At 50.5% G+C, this 25,502-nt stretch overlaps 1 protein-coding gene and 1 long non-coding RNA gene across 6 annotated transcripts in view; both read right to left on the minus strand.

The window, feature by feature from the left end:
- Positions 1-5,418, minus strand: part of LOC140915894 (uncharacterized) — a 30,487-nt gene extending 25,069 nt beyond the window's left edge. Inside the window, exon 1 of the long non-coding RNA XR_012160314.1 lies at positions 3,903-5,418. This is a non-coding gene — a long non-coding RNA (uncharacterized lncRNA). The remainder of the gene's footprint in view (positions 1-3,902) is intronic.
- A 14,394-nt stretch (positions 5,419-19,812) lies between these two features.
- The window catches only part of SEC16B (SEC16 homolog B, endoplasmic reticulum export factor), a 43,987-nt gene continuing 38,297 nt past the window's right edge, over positions 19,813-25,502 (minus strand). For 4 of the 5 annotated variants that reach the window (XM_073356480.1, XM_073356481.1, XM_073356479.1 and 1 more), the window contains 6 exons: positions 25,115-25,261; positions 24,428-24,538; positions 22,568-22,682; positions 22,365-22,441; positions 21,993-22,088; positions 19,813-20,864 (listed from right to left, as the gene is read on the minus strand). In XM_073356480.1, the coding sequence (XP_073212581.1) occupies positions 20,790-20,864; positions 21,993-22,088; positions 22,365-22,441; positions 22,568-22,682; positions 24,428-24,538; positions 25,115-25,261 (621 nt within the window). In that variant the 3' untranslated portion in view covers positions 19,813-20,789. The remainder of the gene's footprint in view (positions 20,865-21,992; positions 22,089-22,364; positions 22,442-22,567; positions 22,683-24,427; positions 24,539-25,114; positions 25,262-25,502) is intronic. The other variant, XM_073356482.1, reaches the window with a different exon arrangement.

Here is a 25,502-nt window from a genome sequence, read left to right on the forward strand (position 1 = left end):
CACCTGCAGCATTCATGCCCACGCTGAAATCAGGTGACTCAGGGTGGGGAGAGCAGTCAAGACTTTACAGTCCAGATGAGCAGGACGCTTTCTTCAGGGATGAGGTGGTGAAGTGTGTGTGGGGGGGGGGGGGGCATGTCAGCCTCTCTGGTGAATGTGAAACACTCTGTACTTAACCCTGTCGGTGCTGCAGAGATGTACAGCCTGCTGCCTGCCAGCCACTGGGGCAGGCACAATAGCAGACTTAACCGGTCACCAAAGCCCTCTGGAGGGTGGCTGGACTTCTCTGGGTGCTTACCACAGCCTCACTCATGGGGGCCACATCAGCACAAGAGGGCACAACACCATTGGTTTCCGTGGCACTGCCCCAGTACCTCATCCAAGCCTGAGTGATCTACACCCAAACGGGCGGCAGGAAGGCGTGGCACCCGAGAGGGTATTAGATGGCCTGCATCTTTTTCTGGTGTCCAGCATGTGCACCAAAACCATGCTCAGCACAGCAGCCTATTGTGCTGTACAGAAAAGCCAGCTGCCATTGAAAACCTGTCACCTACCGGGCCACCTCTTCCTGCTTTGAATTCTTCCAGCACTCCCAGGTGGCTCTGGATTTCCTCACATCCCCTTTGATTTAAGGCTGAGCACTCCAAGGGGGTGACAGAGATATGGCCTCTTTCCCCCTTACACCACTCCCAGATTTGAGCTGACTCCTGCTGCCTTGGCTTGGCAAAGCCAGCTCTGCCCGCAACGACAGGATCATGGGGGCAGTTGGCAAATGTGGTGTATGCCACAGTGCAGTTTCCATCTCCTGCGGAAAATGTTTTATTTTCCAGAGCTTATACACTGCATGTGGCAGCTGCAGCCTTATACAAATTAACCCTTCACGCACAGTCTACAACAATGATGTTGCTCTATTCCGATTGCAAGTGTCACCCCATTAAGTGAAGTGCCACACCACAGTCACCAAAATGGATGCAGAACTCTAAGTGCCAGATTTCCAGAGCTGCTGAACACCCGCAGCTCCCACTCACTTTGGCTGGAATTCTGGACTCATCATCCCTAAAAGCCAGGCCCCAAATGACCTACCGGCTGGGTCTGAATTAATGTCCTAAGAGCACAGTCCTCTGTGGACATGAAGGCTAATTTATGTCTGTAGGAGTTACACACTTCCAACTCAAGTTCCTCCCTCTTGGCTACTCCACATGGCGTCCAGCCTGGTGCCTGCATTTAGAGGACAGGGCTTACTGGGCAGAAAACGACGAAGTTCCCAAGCCAAGACCCCAACACTTCCCAGAAGCCACTGGAAGCTGTAACATAACAGTGCACCCTCCGCACTGCTATACAAACACCTAGCACACCAAGAGCCCCACTTTGCTTTTCAAGTTTGGAGCCTGGTTGTACAGTATGTGCAGCAGATCTCCAGCAAAAATAAAACAGTGGAAGGTGTCTTCCACTAGCAGGGCTGGCCTGCCCCCAATGCAGGTGTGTGGCTCCTGAGGGCCTTAATTAGCCCCCATGCTTTCTCACAAGCAGGCCATGTTATTTGAACACTTTACATGTGAAGCTCCTTCGGACAAGTTCATGGACACGTGGATAATCCTCTCCTGGGCATCAATGTTGTATCAATTACCCCTTCCATGTTGAATTATCACTGTCAGGGTTTGAAACAAAGGAGATGCATGGAAGCCTTCAACATGGGAAATATCAAATGAAGTGGAATTTAATCTTGCTTGGTTCTCATTTGTTTTGCTTTGTAATGAATGCTGATCAGTGAGTAGTTTATATATCCTACCCACTACATAGCTATAAGTATTTCCTTTGAAGAACTAACATAACAGTGTTGTTGTTTTTCACTCTCAGAAGCCTTTGACTCCCTGGGATTTTGTGATGAATCTAGGGCTATATTCCAGCTCCTGAGATTTCCAGTAAAGGCAGTATCTGGTTGCTCAGGGCAGGCAGGGTAAGCAGCCCCTACACTCTTTTCAATCACATACATTATGGTCTTGACACATTGCTGGAAACGGGCTCTGAAATTATCTTTATGTGTCAGTTTTGCCTGCCCCTCATTCAGAGCTCACTGGCCGCCTGCACCATCCAGGATTCATTAGAGATCAGATATGAAATACCCTGCACCTTCCACCTATTTTGGGGGAAATGTAACGATGTAAGCCCAGCAGTTTCCTACCCAGCAGTCAGCTGGCCCAGGCCTGGCACGGCCAGGCTGCAGGTCTTTTATTGCAGCGTAGACATAGCTTAAGTGTCTTCCTCCTGCAGCTGGGATTGCCTCTGCTAGCAGCAAGGAACAAAGCATGAGTGCCTGCGCTCTCCTACTGGCTCCCTCTCCCATCAGGGCAGGGCTGGGAAAGAGCAAGACCTGCTCCACCAGGACTCTCTACGCTTGACACCCAGAGCAGAGCCTCACTGAGCAGAGCTCATGGATGCATCATGGCTCCATCAAGGAGTTCCCCACATACCCAGCAGCTCTGGATGAGCTCTCCAAGGCTGGGTGATGGATGGCACCAAAGAACCGCTGGGGATTATTAATATTCATGTTCTAAGTCAGCATATAATGGAGGCTTGTTTTCTGCAACAGATCATTAAGCCAGGAAAATGAATGACCTCCTGAAGCTGCAGGCCACACTGGAGGCATTGCAGGGAGCTGAATGGACAGAGATGGGGCCATCACTTAGCCCATTTTTTAAAGGCGCAGTTCCAAATTAGCAAGGCTGGGGAAATCTTGCAAGATATAAAAACAGTCTTAAAATAACTTTGGGGCCAATGCAAGAATGACAGCTTGAATGTCACAATGCCCTATCGCAACAGCTTTGGCTAGGAGGAAACCACTCAATAGAGGGGTGCATTGGGGTCTTAAGACCAAATCCAGCTCTGGTGCAAGCCTCTTGTTATGTGCACAACCTACACATAGAAAAGTTAGATAAAAATATAAAGTACTCATGCTGGAAGGTAGCAACATAACATTCCTTTATGTCTTAGAATTCAGAACAATATCACACATGAACTCCAAAAGAGAGAAAGAAAAAGCAGGCTGCTCCCTAAAACCAAGAGGCACAACTCACCCCACCTTACTCTAGATTGGCTGGCTGCTGACTGACTCTGATCTCATGCTTCCCTACAGAGCCCCCTGCCTGCAAGCAGGACCAGGAACACCATCCCTCCCCCCCCCCTTTTATCGTGATTACTTGCAGTTCCAACGCAGTCCTCAATACAGCACACCTATGGCATCTCCACTGAACTGGGTCCAGGGGGTTTATGCTCTCTCTCTCCCCACCCCACTCTAAGCACCTAGTAGGTGATTTCAATATTATTCACCTGCTCTGCTTGTGAAAAAATCTGCTTTATTCCCCTGACCCCAGTCAGAAAATTCTCCTATTACATTAGCCAAACTCTCCATAGGCTCAGGCATCCAAGGTACTTGGTACAGTGTTTCGATTATTCAGTCGATGCCCTGAGGACAGAAACACAACCCAGAGGAGGCTAGGCAGAAAGATCACAAGTCCCTAATCCATGCCTCGGAATGGGTAAGGATGACATATAATCATTCCCTTCCACGCAGCTGTTATCCAAAGGCGGCTCTCGTGAGGAAGGCTGGTCTTGTGGTTAACACTCAGGAAATCTGGATTCACTTCCCAGTTCAGCCATAGACTCCCTGTAGGACCTTGGACAAGTCATTATGTCTCTCTGGGCCTCAGTTCTCCATCTGTAAAATGGGGCTAATGATACTTCCATTGTCTCTCTTTTCTATTTAGATTTTAAACTCCTCTGGGGAAGGGATTAACTCTCATGATAGGTTTAAAGGTGCCTATCTCCTCCAGGTCCTGTTCTCAGGTGTGGTCTGTGGAAGTGACAGTTATGTAACTAATAACAATGCTGTTCCATGGACTTACCAGTGACCTTCACTTGACCATTGAAATTGTTGGCTGACAAATCACAGGCAATCCATTGTGCAGTCAACTTGTTGGATTCACCACTGCAGGGGAAGATCATAGAGGCAAATGCTGTCTGGGATAGGAAGGATGGGTTTGACGTTAAGGCACACGACTGGTAGTCAAGAGACCTGGGCTCGATTCAAGCTTTTCCAACAGATTTGCTGTGTCACCTTGGGCCAGTCACTTACCTTCTCTCTGTCTTCTGTGACCTGCTCAGATGGGTTTACCTCATAGGAGTACTGGGACGGTAGCTTCATCCATGTTGACAAAAGGGTTTGAGACACTGTCCTGGGTCATTTTTTCCTGCAGCGCAGCAAGCAGGAAAGGTCTGTGTGAGAGGAAATCTCAACAAAGAGCCGCAGTGATGGAGCTCTTCCCCTTGCTTTTAGCTGGGGATGGGGTTTCTTCACCTGTTCCCAAATCTGGCAGATGCTCAGGATCCATGGGACAGTGGGGCCATCTGGGCAGAGGCCCTTTGCTTCTGCATGGGCTCTGGCCCCACAGCCATCTGAACCCTCCCCTTAGCTCTCCACAAAAAATAACACAGCCCCAGGCTGCATTGTCTTCTTCAGGGAATCCTCATGGGACAAGAATCATAGAATATCAGGGTTGGAAGGGACCTCAGGAGGTCATCTAGTCCAACCCCCTGCTCAAAACAGGGCCAATCCCCAATATTTGCCCCAGATCCCTAAATGGCCCCCTCAAGGATTGAGCTCACAACCCTGGGTTTAGCAGGCCCATGCTCAAACCACTGAGCTATCAAGAGGAGGGGATATGACATACCTCCATGCCCATTCCCAACCACCCCCCCGAGCCTGCCCCACTTGCCATGGCACCTCGCTGGGATCCTCAGGGGGAGGGGATGGTGTCTGACGCCATCTCTGCACAGGTAGGGGGAGTTCTACATGCAGACCTAGGTGGGGAAGAGGGGAATCCAGGCTATTTTTATTATCATTACTGTGGCTGGATAACTGTCTGACCATTAAATAGCATTTGTACTTATGCTAACTGCAATCCAATCACATGCTTCAGGACCTCACTCCATCACCATAAGGGTCAATGGAGAATCCAGCACATCACTGCACAATTAGCAAGGTGCACTCTCTCTCTCTCTTTTTTTTTTTTTTTTTTGGTCTTTTGCCGCTTTCCACATATTGGCCATTCTTGGAGGCAGGAAACCAAGTCTCCAGGGTATCTGGTACATCAACGCTTGCGCTCCCAGGATCCTTCCACCAAATCAAGCTCATGTGAAACAGAAAGGCTGAGGTTTTGTAAAGCCAGCTGTGGGGATTTCAGACACCTGACCCACATTCATAGTAATGGGCGTCCAAGTCTCTTAGGCAGCTTTGAAAAGCTCAGCCCCGCAATCTGGCCAACAACAACCCCCAACACAGCTGAACTAGAAATTGAGGACTCCCTGTGCCCGAATAAGGAGTGAGAATCTGCCTTGACAAAGTAGAAAAGGAGGACTTGTGGAACCTTAGAGACTAACCAATGTATTTGAGCAGAAGCTTTCGTGAGCTACAGCTCACTTCAGCGGAATGCATCCGATGAAGTGAGCTGTAGCTCACGAAAGCTTATGCTCAAATAAATTTTGTTAGTCTCTAAGGTGCCACAAGTCCTCCTTTTCTTCTTGCGAATACAGACTAACACGGCTGCTACTCTGAAATTTGACAAAGTAGAGACCTGACAGGCACCACAAGGTATAGTTTTTGCAGAATTCCAGTTTGTGCGAGGAGACATGCCTGGGGCCTCTCTCTCACTGGCCCTCCAATCTGCTGACTGAGCCGCCGCTGCACCACACACACCCCTGCTCATGGAGCAGCATGATGAAAGAGACTCCTCTGGTCATGAAGCCCTCCCCTTGCCCTTCCCTGAGTTCTGTGTGGCCTCCTCTTGGCCAGTATAAAAGCTAAAGGGCTGGATTGTGCCCATCTGCCAGATACCCATGTAGGGGGGCCCCTTGCAGAGCTCCCTCTGTATTCTACCACTCAGAAGGCTAGGAGGTGGGGCTTGCTCCCCACACAGAAGAAAGCAGGATTCTGGCCCACAGATCGCCATAGATCCACCAGGATATGGGGCCACCAGGTCAAGGCCCGGTTCCCTCTATCGGCTCTCAGCCCCCTGAAGCTCTGTCCTGACTCCCAGTCAGTGAGCTGCCTGATGACTTAAAGCAGGGCTGCCATAGGCTGCATAAACATCCCTCTGCTGCCTGTTTCAAAAGGGTGCTAGAGTGATAAGAGACAATACGCATCCCACTCCAATGCCACCAACAAGCCCCCCTACACACACACACACCTTCTCCTGCCTCTTTTGCAGATCCCCTCACCTGTGGAGAGCCCTTGGTGGGGTCTGAAGAAAGGGGAGAGAGTGGGAAAGGATAGATCTGGGCATGGACCCTCCAAGCATCGAGCCAGCCCAATCTGGCCTCCACGTAATTCCTGAAATGGAGCCTGCAGCGAAGAGGGACCCAGTGGAGCTGTCTGAGGACGTGGTGCTGTGAGCACTGTTTTCTGCCTGTGCAAGAGGCCAGGCAGTCAGATTCTGCACCTGGGGAGGCCATAGATACAGCATGACACAGAAATGAACAGCTGGGTCTCTCCAGTGCTCCTGCCCAAGGTCACTCACTCCAACCAGAAATCCTGAGAAGAATCACCTTGAAGAGTTTCCATTTCTCGAGCAATATTTTGCATAATATTGCAGTCAGAGCTGGGTTGAAAGATCATATCCATCTTAACCCAGGTAGTTTTCCTTGCCTGCACTCCTGCACAAACACACAGTTAGAGGAGTCCCAAGGGGAGAGCTGGCACTTTGTGGCCTGTGCACTGTTCACGAACAGGTCGCAGAGCTGGTTCTGATTATTGGTCCCATTTGGGAACAGATACATGGGAAGCTGTCCTGATTTAACACAGGCTTCTCTTGCCTCAGAAAGCTCTCCCTCTGGAACAGATCTCTTTGCCCGTGGCATCCTGGCTCTCTCTCTAAGCAGCTGCCTCAGTTCCTCTCTGACTTCAGGGTGGACAATATCAAGTCAGTGGCATCTGATGAAACAACCAAGCAGAAGCATTTTTAAAAATAAAAGTATTTCCGACTTTGAAGTGTTGATGGGAGGGCGGCCCGAGCTCTTATTCTGGGGGGATTTTATATGTGCCTGTGAAGGGCAAAGGGCTTTCATTCTCGCTCCCTGTTTGCACATGCTTTTCACCAAGCTGTGCCATTCCCCCGTACACAGCCTGCGGCTGAGCTCTGCTGTGAGTGCAGGAGACACCTTGTGGCCAGACAGAGGAAGAGGAATTTATTGGGGCTGTTAGTGTATTTTTTTAAACTATTTGTCAGGAAGGCAAAGTCCCTACTTGCCTGTGTAAAACAGTGAGGCCCAGCTGTGCGGACCCTGCCCCTTCCCATGACACTAATCCTCTAAATTCCACCGAATGAAGAATTAGGGAACCCTAATCCCAGGATTTGGGGGTTCAATTTCACTTTTGTCCTGGAATCTTAAAGAATCTCTATTCCCCCACTGTTGTTGGGTTTTGAGATTAGATTTCATGCCTCTCAGTATCCTGCCCTCAGAAAACACTGTGGGTTCCTGGGACTGCATCCTTATCTCTTACAGGCCAGAGCCTCAGCCAGACCCTCAGCTGGGGTAGATCAATGGAGGTCCATTTAAATCAATGGAGCTATGCCAATTTACACCAGCTCAGGATCAGGTTCCCTCTGTGGATTTTTGGGTAAAGGTGGGAGTTGTGGGCAGCAAAGAACAACCCAAGAAACTCCAGATGGATTTTTGCATAGAGACTCAGATGACCTATTTCAGTCACTTGCTTCTCTGCTAGGAAGATCTAAGCACTACCTGAAACAGCCAATGAAAAGGGATGCTCGCTGGCCGCTCTAGTCTTCACTGATGCTTTCCTCCTTTGCTTAGTACCCTACATGAGAGACAAGGTGGGTGAGGTAATATCTGTTATCGAGCCAACTTCTACTGGTGAGTGAGACAAGCTGTTGAGCATGCACAGGATCTGAAGAAGAGCAGCTCTGTGTGTAGCTCAAAAGCTTGTATCTCTCACCAACAGCAGTTGGTCCCAGGTTATTAGAGAGACAAGATGGGTGAGGTAATATCTTTTATTGGACCAACATAGCTACAACACCACTGCTCGGTATCCTACATGTCATTGTGTAACGCCGCTTGTCAGTCGGCAGGCTAAACCACACGAAAATGTGGTAAAGCCCAGGGGACAGCAGCAAGCTCTGCTGGCAAAGCAATCCCACAGCAGCTAAAGGGATTTGCATAGATCCTGATTCATTTGTAAACATGGCATGAGCACACACCTGGGTACTGCCTTCCAAAGCACCACTGAGTTATTCAGCTGGGTATATCAATGCTTTCTTAGATGCACCATGGGAGGGGAGTTAGGTGGGCCAGTTAAGATCCATCCCAGGTTATCCCACTCTTTGCCCAGCACCTCCGGGCCTAGAACTTCACAGGGGAGAGCCATGCATCCAGAAAAGCAACAGGTGTGTTAATTAGAAACTAATTTAAAGCATAAAAATGCCCATGTGCCCTACATACTGTGCGCGCACCACGTATGTGGAGGGGATCCTGGTGATCAGTTGCAGAGCCATGTGACAAGGGAGTGACATTCAGCAGGCACTGGTGACTGTCTCACTTGCACTCTGCCAACTAGCCCTGCTCACCAGGCCCTCTTCTAACACTCCACAAGCTCAGGGAAGTTTCAAAAAGCCACCATTTTTTAAATACAACCTGCCAGAAAAAGGTTTCCTTTAACTTCTTAAATGTGGAATTTTCACCAAAAAAGTAAACTGCCCAAGGCCCAGATAATATTGAGACCTGGACTAGTGGCAGGTTTAAGGCTCAGGGTGAAATCTTCACCCCTTGTCCAGCCCTTTATACCAGGTAAAGGTCTGGAGTGGTGTAAAGGAGTCCTAAAAGCCCCATATCAGCCAGGCAGGATTCCCACAGTGCAGGCACTGTAGATGACACCCATCAGGCCACCTTCCTCTTAAATGCTAGCACAGTGGTGGGAAGGACATGTCAGGGCTGCAGCAGAATACAGGGCTGCAGAAATTCCAGACGGGGCTTCAGTCTGTAGGGCAGCCCAGTGAGGGTTGTCAGACAGGGTTGTCGAAATTATGTTGCAGCCTTCTCCAACTCTTGGAAAACCCCAAGATTGGGATGGGGGAAGCACAAAGCCACCAGAGTCCACTTTCTTCCAGGGCTACAAATATCACCCTCAATATCTTATAACCCTGCAGAGTTAGAAATGGGTGCTTTGCAGCATTGGAAAGAGGGGGGAAGCCAGTGAGAAACAAAGCACTAGTCCCAGCACTGGAGGGGCCCACTAAGGGTATTCTAAAGTCGTGTTCTTTTTATGTTTTAAAAAAACACTCAGGGTCATGCTTAGAGGTGTTTTAAATGTATCTGTTGACTTTGTCTCTCCCTGTGAGCTCCATGCCATCGTACCCAGGGTTACTAATGAAAAGATTAAACAAAAAACTTTTTTGTTTAAAAACACTCCCTAAAATATTTTCATAATAGTTTTTTCTGTTAAAATGCAGCCTCCATGCAATGGGGAGGGATAAAAGGTATATTGGTGCTCATTTAAGAAGGCCTGCATTGCTCTGAATATTGCATTTGTCCAAAACTCATGCCCACAAATCCTTTACACCATCATCTGTTCCAAGGATTAGTATCTATGGGCCCAACCTGTGAAGTCCAAACCCCGGGGCAGACTTTTTAAAAGCTTTTTAGAGGGGAGAGATCAAATCCAAGCTCATTGCTAATAAACACACTCACAGCCTTGTCTAAAAGGCCAGCAGTAGCTGAATAATGCTTAAAGTGGAAAAGAGTACAGATGTTTTGTTTCTGAAGAACTTGAGTGCGCTTTCTGCATGGGGGTGAGGCATAACTGCCCAGGGGTCAGCTGTACCACCCACCACTCATAGAAGCAAATCTCTGTTCTAGTTAAGAGGGAGGAGAAGGCAGATTTAGAATTGCAAATAAAGCATTAAGCTGAAGCTCCTGGCATAAAACTCAGCCTAATTAGGATACTTCCAGCAGATGCAACCCCCCAAGCAATGACATGGGTTACAAAGGAGCAAACAGAGTGTAACTCCTGCAGAAAGAGTGCCTCAGGGTGAAATGAAGGCCCTTTACCCAGAATACTGCTTGCCTTGACCTGATACCAGGCACCATGGTCCTAGCAGCCACATGCTTAATACTGTCAACTGCTTCTCCCACAGCAGATATCTTCAGTATGGTTCTCAACAACAAGACCAGGGGTGAGCAAACTTTTTGGCCCGAGAGCCACAACTGGGTATAGAAATTGTATGGCAGGCCATGAATGCTCACGAAATTGGGGTTGGGGTGCAGGAGGGGGTGAAAGCTCTGGCTGGGGGTGTGCGATCCAGGGTGGGGTCCGAAATGAGGAGTTCATGGTGCAGGAGGGAACACCAGGCTGGGGGAGGAGGGGCAGAGGGCATGAGGGCTCCAGCTGGGGATGCAGGCTCTGGGGTGGGGCTGAGGATGAGGGGTTTGGGGTGCAGGAGGGTGCTCTGGGCTGGGACCAAGGGGTTTGGAGGGCGATCAGGGCTGGGGCAGGAGGTTGGGGTGCGGCAGGGTGGTTCAGGAGTGCAGGTTCCAGGCGGCGCTTACCTCAAGCAGCTCCTGGAAGCAGCAGCATGTCCCCACTCCAGCTCGTACACAGAGGCAAGGCCAGGCAGCTCTTCTGTGTGCTGTCCTGTTCGCAGGCACTGCCGTGTGCTGTCCCATCCGCAGGCGCTGCCTCTTCAGTTCCCATTGGCTGCTGTTCCCGGCCAATGAGAGCTATGGTGGCGGCGTTTGGAGTGGGGGAAGCATGCAGAGCGGAGGCCCCTGGCTGCCCCTATGCATAGGAGCCTGAGGGAGGACGTGCCGCTGCTTCTGGGAGCCGTGCGGAGCGGCCCCCCGACCCTGCTCCCCAGCTGGAGTGCTGGAGCAGGGCAAGCCCCAGACCCCGCTCCCCAGCGGGGCAAGCCCCAAATCCCGCTTCCCAGTGGGAGCTCAAGGGCCAGATTAAAACGGCTGGTGGGCCGGATGTGGCCCGCGGGCAGTAGTTGGCCCACCCCTGAGCTAGATAGTGACTTACACATTTAGGCAGGGAGTTATAGTCAGAGTGGAGACAGTCTGTTATTGGCGGGTTGCTTCTCAGTTTTTTAGGGCACCATCAGCTGCCTGATGTACTGGAAACAGAACTTTGGCCCCACAACACTCAGCATCTGACAGTAGAGCTGACTCACTTCTTCTCAGCGTACGTGCAGTGATGTGCCTCAGGTGGCCCATGACCAGGATTAATCATCACATTTGGTCCATTGATTAGATCATTAGCTTCCCTGGCTTGGGCTGAGTACTGACGGGGAGTGTGATGTAAATGCTGATCCTTGCCCCTGCTGACCCACTGTGAAAGAAAAACATGTGCTGTATACCCTGTGGGTGGGCATGGTAAGAGAGGGGGAAGAGACAGGATTCCTAATTAGCGTATAATTGCAATGCGTACTAGGATGATGCCCCCAGCTCACCCTGACCTGAAAGGATACAGACGCTGGAGACTCATATACTGCCTTTGCTACTGTTTCAGCTGGCTCACTGGGAAGTTCATCAGGAAGGTTACACTTATGCTCAGTACTTTAGGGAAGGTCTGAGATAAGAGCCAATGGCTACCCTTACAGGGTACCACCTGATGCAGGTAGATGAGTTATTAGTAAGGCTGGGCCCTGGCTTAAGCATATGCAAGAGAAGCTGAGGAAACAAGGGTCTTTCTTCCTTGGAAGATGTTCACCTCCCAAGGGTTTGGGACAGACTCATAGCTGGCATTGCTGAACTCAATGGGATGAAGTGAGGCTAATGCCATGTATGGTCCTCATACCTAATTCAGACTATTCCCCCTCTGATCCTTTTTATCCAAGGCCATCGGAGACAACTTTTTATTTATATACAGCACATTAGTCTGGGACACTCATTGCTAGTCAAACAGTACCAATCACAACAGTCACTGCTACATTTACTCATACTTTCAATTTTAAAAAATATACTGTACTAACAACATCAGTTTGGAAGGGATATAAACTCACATGCTTCAAGACACAAACCAGCCAGCAATTTCGAGGGGTTAGGAAGCACCCTTTCTTTAAGGGTAGGTCTGCACTGCAATTAAAAACCCACAGCTGGCCTGTGCCAGCTGACTCAGTCTCCCCCGGCTAGGGCTGCTTCATTGTTGTGTAGACTTCCAGGCTTCGACTGACAACCGGGCTCTAGGACCCTGCGAGGTGCGACGGTCCCAGAGGCTGGGCTGTGGCTTGAGCCCGGAAGTTTAGTCTACACTCAATGACAGGTTTATTCAGGTTCCAATTGGTTAGTCTCTAAGGTGCCACAAGTCCTCCTTTTCTTTTTGTGGATACAGACTAATACGGCTGCTACTCTGCTACCTAACCCACTATGAGGCTCCTTCCATTTCCCCTCTGTAGCATTCAGTACTGGGAACTGTCTGACGCAGGATACCAGACCACATGGGCCCCTGCTCTCACCCACTATGGCAGCTGCTAAGGGAGACATTTTCAAGGAAGGCTTCAGCGCCAGTCTCACTGACCCTCAGTCTCCCCCCAGGTTCCTTCACACGCTTTTTCTAGCAGAGTCACTGATCACCTCCCACGACACTCACGCGCTGCATTTCTGCGCTGACCCAGTGGCTGGCGTCTCCCCCAGAGCATACATCACCTGGCGTCTGCAGCAGCCTGCGCTGGGACAGCGTGCACTATGGGACAGACAGACAGACAGACAGCAGCTCCTCAGAACAGGCCCGGGGGGGGGGTATTACTCTGAGTCAGGTTGTGACCAGGCGGGGGGGAAGCAGAGGAAGGGCAGGGCACAAATAACCCAACTCTCCCTTTCCTGGGTGTGCACAGAGAGCACCACGAATAGAAACCGACGCTGGAGCGAAGAGTAAGTCCCCCAAACACGGAGGAAAATATCTCCGTTCCCAAGTAAGTTCTGAGAACAACACGGGGAAAGCGCGTGCACTAAGCTATGCACATAGCGAGAAAGACGATATGGACTGGGAGGGACCATCCGAGACCATAAACCGTGCAAGCAGGTTGTAGCATTGCTCTTGAATTTTGCTATCTTCAAAACGTGTGACAAGGGGTTATTATCACAGGGGGCTTCCCAAAGGGGCTGCTGTGGTGTGAGAGTAGCACAGGTACGGTACAGGGTGATGTCTGGAAACTTAGTAACTTCTACTTTTAGGAAGGGCTGGCTGCGAGAGGACTGCACGTGGAGGAAAGAACAAAGGCTGAATGTTGTACTCTCTTGGCTCACTCCCGTCCCATCTCCTGTTTCAACGCTGAACATCTCATTAACATACCTTTGCAATGCACACTGGGAGTTTGTTTGTCTATGGCATGAGATTGTATAAAGACATTTGAAAGGATAAATCCTGAACGTTGTAGGATCTTGGCTCTCTCGTGTCTCACTGAACCGTTAATTAGCATAGACTTGCAAAGCATGATGGGAGTCTGCGTCCAGCTCAGCCTGACTGTAAAATTAGTGCTGTGGGGAGCCTTATATATTGTTCAAATGGAGCTTTCTTTCAGTCAGAAGGAAGCTCACCAGTGAGGTCACATGCAGAGTGCTTGTCACTCGCTGTTCAATGCCTCTGGGAAGGTCTGAGACAAGAGCCATTAGCTGCCCTTGCAGGGCATCACCTGCTGCAGGTGAATGAGTTACCAGCTATGTTGGGCCCTGGGTGTGGGGCGAATTGGGCAGGAGAAGCTGGAGGGAAACCCCCTAGTGGATGCTCAGGCCCCTCACAAGGGTTTGGGACAGACTCATGGCTGGCAGTACTGAGTTCAATGGGCTGAGGTGAGACCCTCAGAGGCCTCATAACCCAATTCAGACTACTCTCCCTCTGACCATTTTTGGTTTTAATCCAGTTCATCTGTCAGACACCAAACCAGACATTTTTATGGACAATCACAACATTCACAGGTCCATTGAATAAGACATGAAAAACGCCAAATCCGCATAAAGCACCCACCAACATGTGGGCATTAGGAAGCAGGTTTTTCAAATTCCTCACTCTGGGGCTCCAGAAACCTACTCTCTGTACTGGGAACTGGCTACTGGCCCAGATGGACTCCTGTTCTCACCTGCTATGGCAATTGCCCAGGGAGATGTTTTCAAACATTACTTAAGGATTAAGCAGAAAAGTCCCATTGACTGTAAGTGCTTTGGAAAATCTTCTCCTATGTCCCTAACACCATATGCTAGCAGAGGCTGTAATCACTTCCCACCACACATTACGCACTGCACTAGCCTAGACAGAACCACTAGCTGCGGGTTTTCATCTTAAGGCACTAGCTCTGTGTAGGTCGGACTCATCAAGGAGTGCCAAGGACACAGACTAGGAGCAGGGGTGGGCAAATTTTTTGGCCTGAGGGCTACATCTAGGTATAGAAATTGTATGGCGGGCCATGAATGCTCTCGAAATTGGGGGTGGGGTGCAGGAGGGGGTGCCGGCTCTGGGTGGGGCCAGAAATGAGGAGTTCAGGGTGCGGGAGGGGGCACTGGGCTGGGGTAGGATTTGGGGGGGGACAAGAGGGCTCTGGCTGGGGGTGCAGGCTCTGGGATGGGGCTGTGGATGAGGGGTTTGGGGTGCAGGAGGGTGCTCCATGCTGGGACCAAGGGGTTCGGAGGGCAGAAGGGGGATCAGGGCAGGGGGTTGGGGTGCAGGTGGATGGCTCAGGGGTGCAAGCTCCAGGTGGCCCTTACCTCAAGCAGCTCCTGGAAGCAGTGGCATGTCCCTGCTCCGGCTCCTACGCAGAGGCATGGCCAGGTGGCTCTGCTGCGTGCTGCCCTGTCCACAGGTGCTGCCCCTGCAGCTCCCATTGGCTGTGGTTCCCGGCCAATGGGAGTTGTGGGGGCGGTGTTTGGGGTGGGGGCAGCATGTGGAGCAGAGCCCCCTGGCTGCCCCTATGAATAGGAGCCGGAGTGGGGACATGCTGCTGTTTCTGGGAGCCGTGCGGAGTGACCCCCCCAACCCTGCTCCACAGCTGGAGTGCTGGAGCAGGGGAAGCCCCAGACCCCACTCCCCAGCGGGGCAAGCCCCAAATCCCGCTTCCCAGCGGGAGCTCAAGGGCTGGATTAAAACAGCTAGTGGGCTGGATGCAGCCCGTGGGCTGTAGTTTGCCCACCCCTGGGGTAGAGGCCCCTGATTAATTCAGCTGGGGTTATGTCTCAATCAGTCGATCAATACAGTGGCCTCCAAGGGCCATAGTGTTACAGAGTGGGGGTTATTAGTATTAATTAGTGAGACTGCAGGAGCATCCAGACTCCCTAGTCAGGATCAGGGCCTCACTGTACCAGGTGCTTTATGAAGGTGGGGTCTCTCCCTAAAGAGGATACAATCCAAGAGCTTTATCCTGCAAGCCTGACACACACACATGAGTTTTCTAGACTAAGACCTCCACCCTGCCAGCCAGTGCCTGGTACCTTTCATTCATCTGTGCAGTTGCTACTATCCCCAGTGAGCTGGGGCTCCTCCAGCACATACTGTCAGAGTGGAGTAGCCCATGGTGAGTCAGCATGCACATACAGGAGAGGCAAACAGGCAACAGTGGTTCCCCAGGACAGGCCATAGGGTTCTCCCCCACAGTCAGAGCATGGCAGTCTGTTTGTGGGGGCAGCAAACACACAGCCCCTCCTCTCCTTGTCACTGCCTTCCTCTATGCACAGGCTGCACATGAGGCCTGTGACTGGCGAGCACCACTAATAGAAATAGACTTTGTGCAATACTAAGGCATGAAAAAACATTCCTTTCCCAAACCCAGGGAAATGTATCTTTGACCCCAATCAAGTTAAGAGCTGGTGCAAAAGAAAAGAGTATGTGTTAAGTTGTATGTATAAGATGATTCAGTATTTAAGAGCATATAATAGTATATTAACTATGTAAGCATATTATGGAATGAATGATTATTTTTGCTATCTCAAATAAATGCGACAGAGATTTTACAGTAGGCAGCTTCCCAGCTATAGGGGGCGCTATAGTGTGATTGTACACTCATATATAGAGTAAAATCTAGGAACTTAAAGAACTCTACTTTTAGGAAGGGCTAGTTGCAAGAGGACTGTATACATGGAGGAAAAAAGAAAGCCTGAATATTGTACTGTCTTGGCCTCACTCTTAGCTCTTGTTTCAATGCTGAACACCTCATTAACATATCTTTGCAATGCACATTGGGATTTTGTTTGTCTATGGGTAAGTGATTGTGTAAAGGTATATGAAAGCATAAATCCTGAATGTTGAACTGTCCTGGCTCTCTTGTGTCTCTTGCTGGACCACTGAACAACTAATTAGCATATACTTGCAAAGCATGATGGGAAATGTGCTTTCAGCTCTCCCTGACCTAGTACTTTAAGCTTTCCAGAGCCTTATGTACTATCCTAAATTACATCACTTTCAGGTCAGAGGGAAGCTCACCATTGAGGTCATGTGCAGGGTGCTAATCACTCACGAGACAATGCCTTTATGAAGGTCTGAATGAAAAGCCAATTAGCTGCATTTGCAGGGTATCACCTGCTGCAGGTGAATGAGTTACCACCTATGTGGGGCCCTGGTTTAGGATACATATGTGGCAGGAGAAGCCAGAGTGGTGCTCCACTGGCAGATGCCCATTCACCCAAAGGGCGTTGGGACAGGCTCATGGCTGGCACTACTGAGCTCAATGGGATAAGATGAGTCCCTATAACCCAAATCAGACTACTCTCCCCCTGACCTTCTCAGGCAAGGCCATGCTTTTAGCATTAGCACTCATTGCCCCAGGAAAACATCATCAGAATTCAGTACAGAGACTGATGCATCCGATGAAGTGAGCTGTAGCTCACGAAAGCTCATGCTCAAATAAATTGGTTAGTCTCTAAGGTGCCACAAGTACTTCTTTTCTTTTTGCAAATACAGATTAACATGGCTGTTACTCTGAAACCAGTACAGAGGCTGGATATTTATATGGAGACATTTTAAAAACCACCTCAGGGATTTAGGTGCACAAGTCCCATAGTCACTCAGTGCTTTGGAAAATTCTCCGCCTCTGTTCCTAACACACATACACCAGCAGCATTGCTAATCACCCTGGCTAGGCTACACCAAACCACTAGCTGGGCGTTCTCAGCTTAATATTAATATCTGTTTCCTCTACAGCGCTTTTCAGCAGTAGACCACAATGCACTTCACACTCTTTAATATATTTAGCCACACAATAGGTAGGAGAGTTCTATCATCTCCATTGTACAGATGGGGAAATGAGGCACAGAGAGGCTAGGTGACTTGCCCAAAGTACAGAACTGAACCTGGGTTTACTATGTTCTGGGCTACTGCCCTGAACCATCCTTCCTCACATCCTTCCTGCCTGCCCCACTAGAGTATTGTCAAGGAGCAATGGGCCCCAGCATAGGGGCCCCTCTTTCATTTACATGTGGTTAAGTCTGATCAGTACAGTGCCTTCTAGGGGGCATAGCATTACAGAGCTGGCCTGATTAGGATTAATTATTGAGACTGCAGGAGCATCCAGAGACCCTAGTCAGGTTCAGGGCCTCGCTGTGCCACGCACTTTACATGCCTATATGAGGGCAGGACTTCTCCCTAAAGCGGATACAATTTAAGCTCCATACCATGCAACCCCTTCACAAACAAATGAGTTTTTCTTACTACGTCTGAGCTCAATCCCGCCAGCCTGTCCCTGGGGCTTTTCATTCATATGTGTAAGCACTAACATTGCATCCGACTGGGACTGTTACAACCCCAGCCTCCCAACAGAGCTGGGCCTCCTCCAGAGCTTACCATCAGCTTGAGGCCTGGAGCAGCCTATGGTGGCTCAGTGTGCATGTACAAAACAAGGCAGGCAAGTAGTTCACCAGGCTGGGTGAACTGTGGATAGGGAGCACTACTAATAGCCACAGTAAACACCTGAAGGGCAGGAAGGATACTGGGCAGCAGCTATCAGTCCAGCAGCGCTCACCTGCTGTGGAGGAAACCCATGCCACACCCCTTAGCTGTGGGCCTGGCAGGGAGCACCTGGAAGCACTGTGGCCCTCTGGCCCTGAATAACTCACCACTCTCCTCTCACAGAACGCTCAGTCTTTCTCCAGCACTCCTCAGCCAGAAATGGACTCTTACAAAGACTGGCCACAAATGCCAGGCAGCGGTGTAAGGCCCCTGCTGTGGTCTCAGGGCTCACAGCTCCAAAATCCTATGCACTTAGTCACTGATGTGCATCCCACTGGTCTGTGTGCAGAGGCATTGACAAAATCCAGCCACACACAGCACAGGCTTATATACATAAAGAAATGCTCCTAACTCCCATAAATAGCAGAACGGAGCAGGGAACAGAGGGTTCCTAATTAACATATCCTTTCAATGCATGCTAGGATATGTTCCCAGCTGCCCCTAATCTCACAACGCCATATGTACTGGAGCCTCAGACACTGCCCTGGCTGGGTGAGCCACTAGCTCAGTAGGAAGCACACCACTGAAGTCACATGCTGCATGGTTCTTACTGACTGCCTCTAAGATGGGCTGAGACAAGAATCAATGGCTGCCATTACCTAACAGGTAGATTAATTACCAGCTTGGCTGGGAGCTGGGGAAGGACACCCAGTGAGCAGAAGAAACTTAGGATCGCCAGCCCTGGTCAACGCCCCCTCACAAGGATGTGGGACAGAATTGTAGACAGCACCACTGAGTTCAGTGGGAGGAGATGAGGGCAGTGCCCTACCCAGACCCCATAACCCTGTTCAGACTACTCTTCATGCAAGGCCGTAGGAGACACATTTTTATTATATACAGAACATCATTAGCTTGTGGCACTCATTGCCACAGGATACGATTAGCAGGACTCAAGCAGGGATTGGAGGTTTATAGGGATAATCAGAACACCACAGTTACATTCACTAGGATAAAGAAATAGACAGAACCCCTCATGCTTAAGAGCAGAATCCAGCCCTTGGGGGACAGGAAGGAACTTCTCCAATAGGCAGGTCATTCACTGTGGCCTTTGTTGCATCTTGTTCAGAACTATTTGGTACTGGGAACTGTCCAACACAGTATATCGGACTAAATGACAATTGTTATCTTCCTAATACACTTTTATTGACAGAAGGTCTAATAACTTCCAGAGACAGTCACACCCTGCACTAGTTTACACTGACCCACTAGCTGCAGATCTCAGGGTACAGCACTATAGCTGTGTACTGAGGAACTGGCAGGGAACTGAGAGTTTGTACATGTTTTGTGTGACTTCCCCCACGCTTCCTGAACCCCCTCTGTGCTCCCATCCACCCTTCCCTGCACCTGGGGGTCACAAAGCACAGTTAGGAAACACGGAGCTAATCCATGATATGCTTACCCTCATTGGGACAGCATCTCTTTACAGCAACACATGCTAAAAGAAGCATTTGCAGTAAGAAGTCCTTATAAAGCAATATCCCACAGCACAGAGTGACAGAGACTGTGTATAAATATAGATATTGGGCCAAATTCATCCTGGGGATAACTTCACTGAAGTCAATGGAGTTTCACCAATGAGGAATTTGGACCACAATATTTTTATTCTTTAAAACAGGTTTCCATTACAACCAGCCACTTAATTCAGGTTCATCCCCTCCAGAGGTCAATATCAGAGCGCCATGCCTAGAGCTCTCACCTCCCTCGAACTTGACTGGGCAAGAGGAGCAGGGCTGGGTCGGGCCTAAGCGATAGCATATGTTTGATCTGTGTTGAGTTTGGCTAACAGGAAGAAGACCAGGGAGCAGGGCAGTAAAAGTATTTTGACTTTATTTCCAAAAACATTAAATACAAAGGCAGCGTAGGTGCTATTAGAGACCATACAAATATGTCCTTTATCGTCAGGAATCTTATACAAATGTGAAGGCACTGCAATCTCTGGCTAGCCCTGAATCCCTCCTCAACCATTCCCATGGCAGATGTTTTGTGGGGAGGATGCACTCTCAGTCTCCACTGGCTTTATGTTGTGACCAATGGCCCTCTTGGCTGGATGCTGCTCCCTCCAGAGACAACTAACCCTACTCCTCCAGTTGGCCTGAGGAGGCATTTGAATGCCATGAGCTTGCTCCCATCCAGAGCTGCATTTACTGTCTTCACAGCACTCCTGGCTCTCCCCTGCCTGGGAGCAAACATGCAATATGCACCTGATGCCCTGCATGGCAGCCAGTCAAATGGCCATACATTTTCTCATGTTACCATTGCTATTACATGTATGATGGAAATCAGAGATGGAAGAGATCTGCAGTTTAGAGCCATTCCCTGGGTCCTGCCCCTGGCCACTGTGGGATTGTTCCCTGCAATATATACACCAGTGCTTTGGCCATTCCAGACTCCAGTGAGTGAAGAGATGAGGACTCCAGTATGGTTCTTGGGAAGAATTCCCCAGGCTAGGAGACATCACTGATAGGACGTTTCTTCTGAAATCCAGCCTGGATGTACCTTTCCCCTTACAGGAACTTCCCTGAAACCTCCTTCCACTAGCCAATCATCGCTGACTGGACACTTGGCCAAACGATGGATGCCAGACTCAGAAAGGAGCAAATCCACCTCTCCCCACCCTTCACATTGATGCCCTTTGCAAGGAGAGGTGTATTGGCAGCATCCCAAGGGGAAATAGGAAAAGGAGCAGAGGAAGGGCAGGGACTGAGTACAAATGAATGGTCTGTTTCTGTCCCTGTGGCAAGGACTCTTGCAGCCTCTGCTCCACAGGAGACACGGTAGACAGTCCAGGGTTTCCTTGTCATGGCTGTGTTGGGTAGCGCCGCTGTGAGAGCCGCTTGGGTTGGCTGAGTCCAAGGGATGCAGCCGTGGAGAGCTGTGAAGGATAGAAATACTCTAAGTAACAGGCCAGTTGTGGGGCTGACCAAAAATGGAAGCAGCCCACAATATTTTGGCAAGCAAGATAAGAGCTTCTCTGGTCAGCGAGTCAGAGAAGGTTGGGGCCGGCCCAGTTCTGTTTGTCTGGAGCGAATGCTCATGAGCGTGAGGGATAGGCAGTGACAGGAGCAAACATAGTGCTGGCAGGGTCTCTGCAAGCTTTCCCCAAGGAGCTCTGCAAAAACAGTTCAAACCCAGCCTGCTATTCCAGCCCTGACCCCACAGGCAGCTCCTGGCCTGCTGACCCTTCCTACTCCAGTACTGGGTGTCCCTTGGCCTCACAGCATTCTCACCGTACCTCAGTACCCCCGGTCAACTGATTCGGGCTCCTGGAGCTAAAAATAGCAGTGTAGACATTCAGGCTCAGGCTGGAGCCCAGGCTCCAAGCTCCTTGCTGGGTTTCAGAGCCCAGGCTCCAGCCCAAGCGGGAATGTCTACATTGCTATTTTTAGTCCCATATTGCAAGTCCAAGTCAGCTGACCTGGGCTCTGAGACTTGCTGCCACAGTGTATTTTTTGCAATGTAGACACACCCTTAGTCTTGGTCTGCAGCACCCCCTAGGCTCTCCAGACTAGGCTCTCTGGAAATTAGGCAGTCAACTGAGCAGAATGTGCTCCTGCTCCTCCATCCCCCCAGCAGAGAAGGAGAAGGCACAGCCAAATCACTTGTCTTCTGTTGCCAGATGGTCCCTTCTCTAATCCAGACCAAGGCTGAGGCCGGGCAGAGAATCAGGGGACTGTCGCCAACTCCCTGATGCCCCCGCCCCACACCCCCACTGTGGACGGTGGATCTCGACAATAGCAGAGAAGCTGGCCCAAAGTCTGCAACTGAGGGGGCTACAAGGACATCTCTCCCACATCTCTGGAGGCATTAGCCATGCTCTCTCTCTGCTGGCAGGGAGACAGGCAAAAGGGAGCATCCATGCCTCTCCCATCAGAAACTAGATGGGTCTGCATTTACCTTTGCGAGGATCTGAGCATCCCTCCTAAGTCAGGGAGTGCCTGTGTGGCGTGCCCCACTAGCCAAGATGCCATGTGTGGTTATAAGCCAGGAGGAGCCTCCATACCTGAGGAACCTGAGCAGGATCGAAGAGTGGGATCTGCCCTCCACTATGGGCAAAAAGGAGACCACCAGGGCCAGAGAGAGGGCCATGTGAGTCATCCTGAAAGAGGAAACAGAGGGAAAATAACAGCTGGTGCCTGCTTTGGGGTTCAGAGAAGTGAAAGGAACGTTCTAGGTCACAGGGTGGGGGAGATGGACAGGGCTGGCAGAAGATGCTCCCGGTTTCCTCAGCCACAGCAAACCACAAACAAAGGAGCCATCTGACCTATCTCCCCCTTCCTGTTCCCTCCCGCACACTAAAGATCCTCCCACCAAAACAAGAAACAGAAAGAACAAGAATCACCCCACACTCACAGAGCCTGCCCTTGTCCCTCACCTGGCCTCCAGCCCCGGGAAAGTCTGCTGATTCCCTGCCATCGGGGCCCTGCAAGCCTTTAGCTTCGTTCATAGCTGCTGAAATGAGAAAGAGATTTCAAAAACGTTTGGTTCATTCCGGGATCGTGTGACCAAAACAACCTTAGCAACAACATGGGCCTGCTTCCAAAAAAGGACAATGGTCGTGGTCTCTCCTATATTTACCTGGGCTTCTGGAGAAAGGGCTGCGGGAAGACGGAAGCAGGCGAGGAGGGTGAGATGATGAAGGACTTGCTCCAGTGGCTGGAGGAGGGGGAAATGGGGCTGCTGCATCCTCCTCCTGATGAAAGAAAAACACACACCAATTCTGAGGGAAGAAACCTTCTCAGGGAAGAAAGGAAGAGCAGCTCTGTGCTTAGCCCTGAGAGACCAGCTTGTTCCAAGTGCAGATTCATTATGCTCTGCTTTGGGCTGGCCAAGCCAAAAGACTCCATTATATTTGATCATACAAAACCCAGGGAGTTCAGACACGAGGCTAGGCAGGCGGCTGCATCAGCCCTATCTCACGCTGCGGGGAAGTTGCTACGGGGACAGGTTAACCCCACTGCTCGTCATTTTAGCCCTCGATGCCCTGTGATCCTGTCAAAGCTCATAAGCTAAGCACGGTAGAGCCCAGTCTGCTGGAGACAGCTCAATAAGCAGAACACTTCTCTCTGCATTAGAATGGAACCAACACCCCGGTGTGATGCTAGGGGGTACTGTGGGGCAGAAGGTGCCATCTATGGGATGGGAAGTAACAATGAGTTCCTGATGCCACATGGTTATTTAAAGAGTGGTCGCAAAAAGAATATTGGGAGGGAGCTAAAACCTCATGCTTCAGGGTTTAAACTTATCTCTAACCACCAGAGATGAGGCTGAGACCTTCACGGGGGGTAGGTCACCCCACATCTGCCTGCTGCAGGGTTTCTTGCATCTTCTGAACCATGCGGTACTGGCCACTGTCAGAGACGTGTACACGTATATATGCATGCACACCCATGGGAGAATGTGGCCAGGATCTGGGGGAATGGCACTCTGCCTGCCTACCATTTCTCCTGCAAGTCATTCTTCACTTCGGCTACTAAAAACTGTGGAAGTGTTGTCATCTGCTGCTATCAGCTGCTGCTTTTTCCATCAGCAGAGGCCAAGCGACCCCCACGGAGTTTGCAGAGTTCTTGGAGAGCCTTCTGGATCAAAGTTACTTTATAAATATACAATTACTAGTAATGAGAATTTGGTTCAGGATGGAGACCTCAAGTTGTCAGTTTCCGTCCCACTGAAAAATAAATCCCCAAGTACGGTGGCATGTAAAGGACACACAGTTGTAGTGAAAACCCTGGCAGTGGGGACAGCGTGGTGGTGCCCTTGAGATGGAGAGACAAACTAGTGGAGGATGGATGAAGATAAAGATAAGGGGTGAAATTCTGGCTCCATTGAAGTCAATGGCAAAACTCCTATTGGCTTCAATAGGGTCAGGATTTCACCAATCGTTCCTGTTCACTTAACTCTACCCAGCATTAACTATCCTCTGGCCTGTCTATCCACTGGGGTGTCTCCATGCACCATGTTCCCCCTTACAGCGTGTTTGGCACCAGTTAGCTGTCTGAGAACATGCTTGCACCAAGGGCTTAATCCCCTGCCACAGCAAGGGCCACAGGCCTACCTCTGCCCAGCAATGAGCTCTGGGCCATTCAGCCTTGGCATGGAGGTGTGCACGGTGTGGGGGCCAGGGAGGTTACACCAGAACGGGGAGGACACTAGGAAAAGGGAACTTGATCACGAAAGGGTGAGTCAGGGAGGTGACGGGGAGGAATAGTGCAGGCAGTGTGCAAACTTCACACACTCAAACCCCTCTGCCACGGTCCTACATCCCTGACCTGCGGCCACCTCTGCTCTTCCAGTCCTGGCACAAGGCTCCACCAGCACCCCCGCTGTCTTGGGAGTGGGAGGTAAGAAGAGAAAGGCCCCTCTTCAGTCGGAGGGTGGGGAGGAGAGCTCCTCCGAAATCCCTGCAACATAAAAAGCCCCCTCTAGTTTTCTCGTTACCTGGGACGCCAATGCAGCAGAGACTGGGGCAGGGCCGGACACATCTCTGGAAGGTGTCACCTCCTTGGAGGGCTTTGATCGAAACCAGCTGAACCAGCCAAACCCTGAGCCCTAGGAAACACAGGTTCTTACTGGGGCTGAAGTTGTTTAAATAACAGCAATATATTAAAGACACCACCACACAAAAACTCAGAGGTGGTGGGTGGAGAGGGAAGGTCACTGTGGAACCCAGCCTCATCCCTTCCAACCCCCACAGCTTTCTTGGGTGAAGAAAGGGTTCGGGGCAACTCAGCTCCTTCTCACTGCTGTGACTGGAAAGGAACGGAAACCCATCCCTACCTCACCATGTGGCAAGGACAGAGAGCACGGCTGAGGACCCCAGAACCACCCCCACCCCATTGCTGGAGGGAACAGAAGAGCAGGGGCTCAGCATATCAGCCTGGAGACAGCAGGGAGCCCGTTCTACCCGGGTGGACTGACTGCAGCACTCCCAGCCATACGGGCAGTGAAAGGCTGGCCAGGTGGTGAGTGAGAAGTTGGTGATGCCTCCAAACATGAGGGCATGTGAGGCCTGATTCTGCTGTCCCTGCGGTGTAGATCAGGAGTAACCCTCTTGCAGCCTTGCTGACGTAAGAGGGAAATCAGGCTGGGGGCATGGCTTTGAAAGCAGCACTGTATCCCCCTCACCTTTGCCTCCTCTCGCTCGGCCCCCTCCTTTGAAGGCTGCTCTGCGGCAACTCCCTCGCCAGAGCCTTCTGGGGGTTGCAAGGCATCCTCCTCCATGGAGATGGTGGAGCTCTCTGAAATGGTTCGGACCCTGGCATTCAACATGCTCTGGTACCAGAGATAAAGGGCATCAGTGCCATTAGAGAGGGGCAAGGGAAACTGGGCGAGTGGGGCTGTAAAGAACTACCCGGCAGCCATTCCAAGAGGCAGCAGCATTCATCCCAACAGGACCCAGCCTCCTTTACAATACCTTTTATTCCAGGCCCTGCAGAAAGGTCTGAGGCCAGATTCTCTCCTGAGCCAAGCAGACCTCAGAGCAGGAGAGAGGATCTCAGGGAGTTTGTTATGC

The sequence above is a fragment of the Lepidochelys kempii genome, chromosome 8 (assembly GCF_965140265.1).
Source record: "Lepidochelys kempii isolate rLepKem1 chromosome 8, rLepKem1.hap2, whole genome shotgun sequence".
Taxonomy (NCBI): domain Eukaryota; kingdom Metazoa; phylum Chordata; order Testudines; family Cheloniidae; genus Lepidochelys; species Lepidochelys kempii.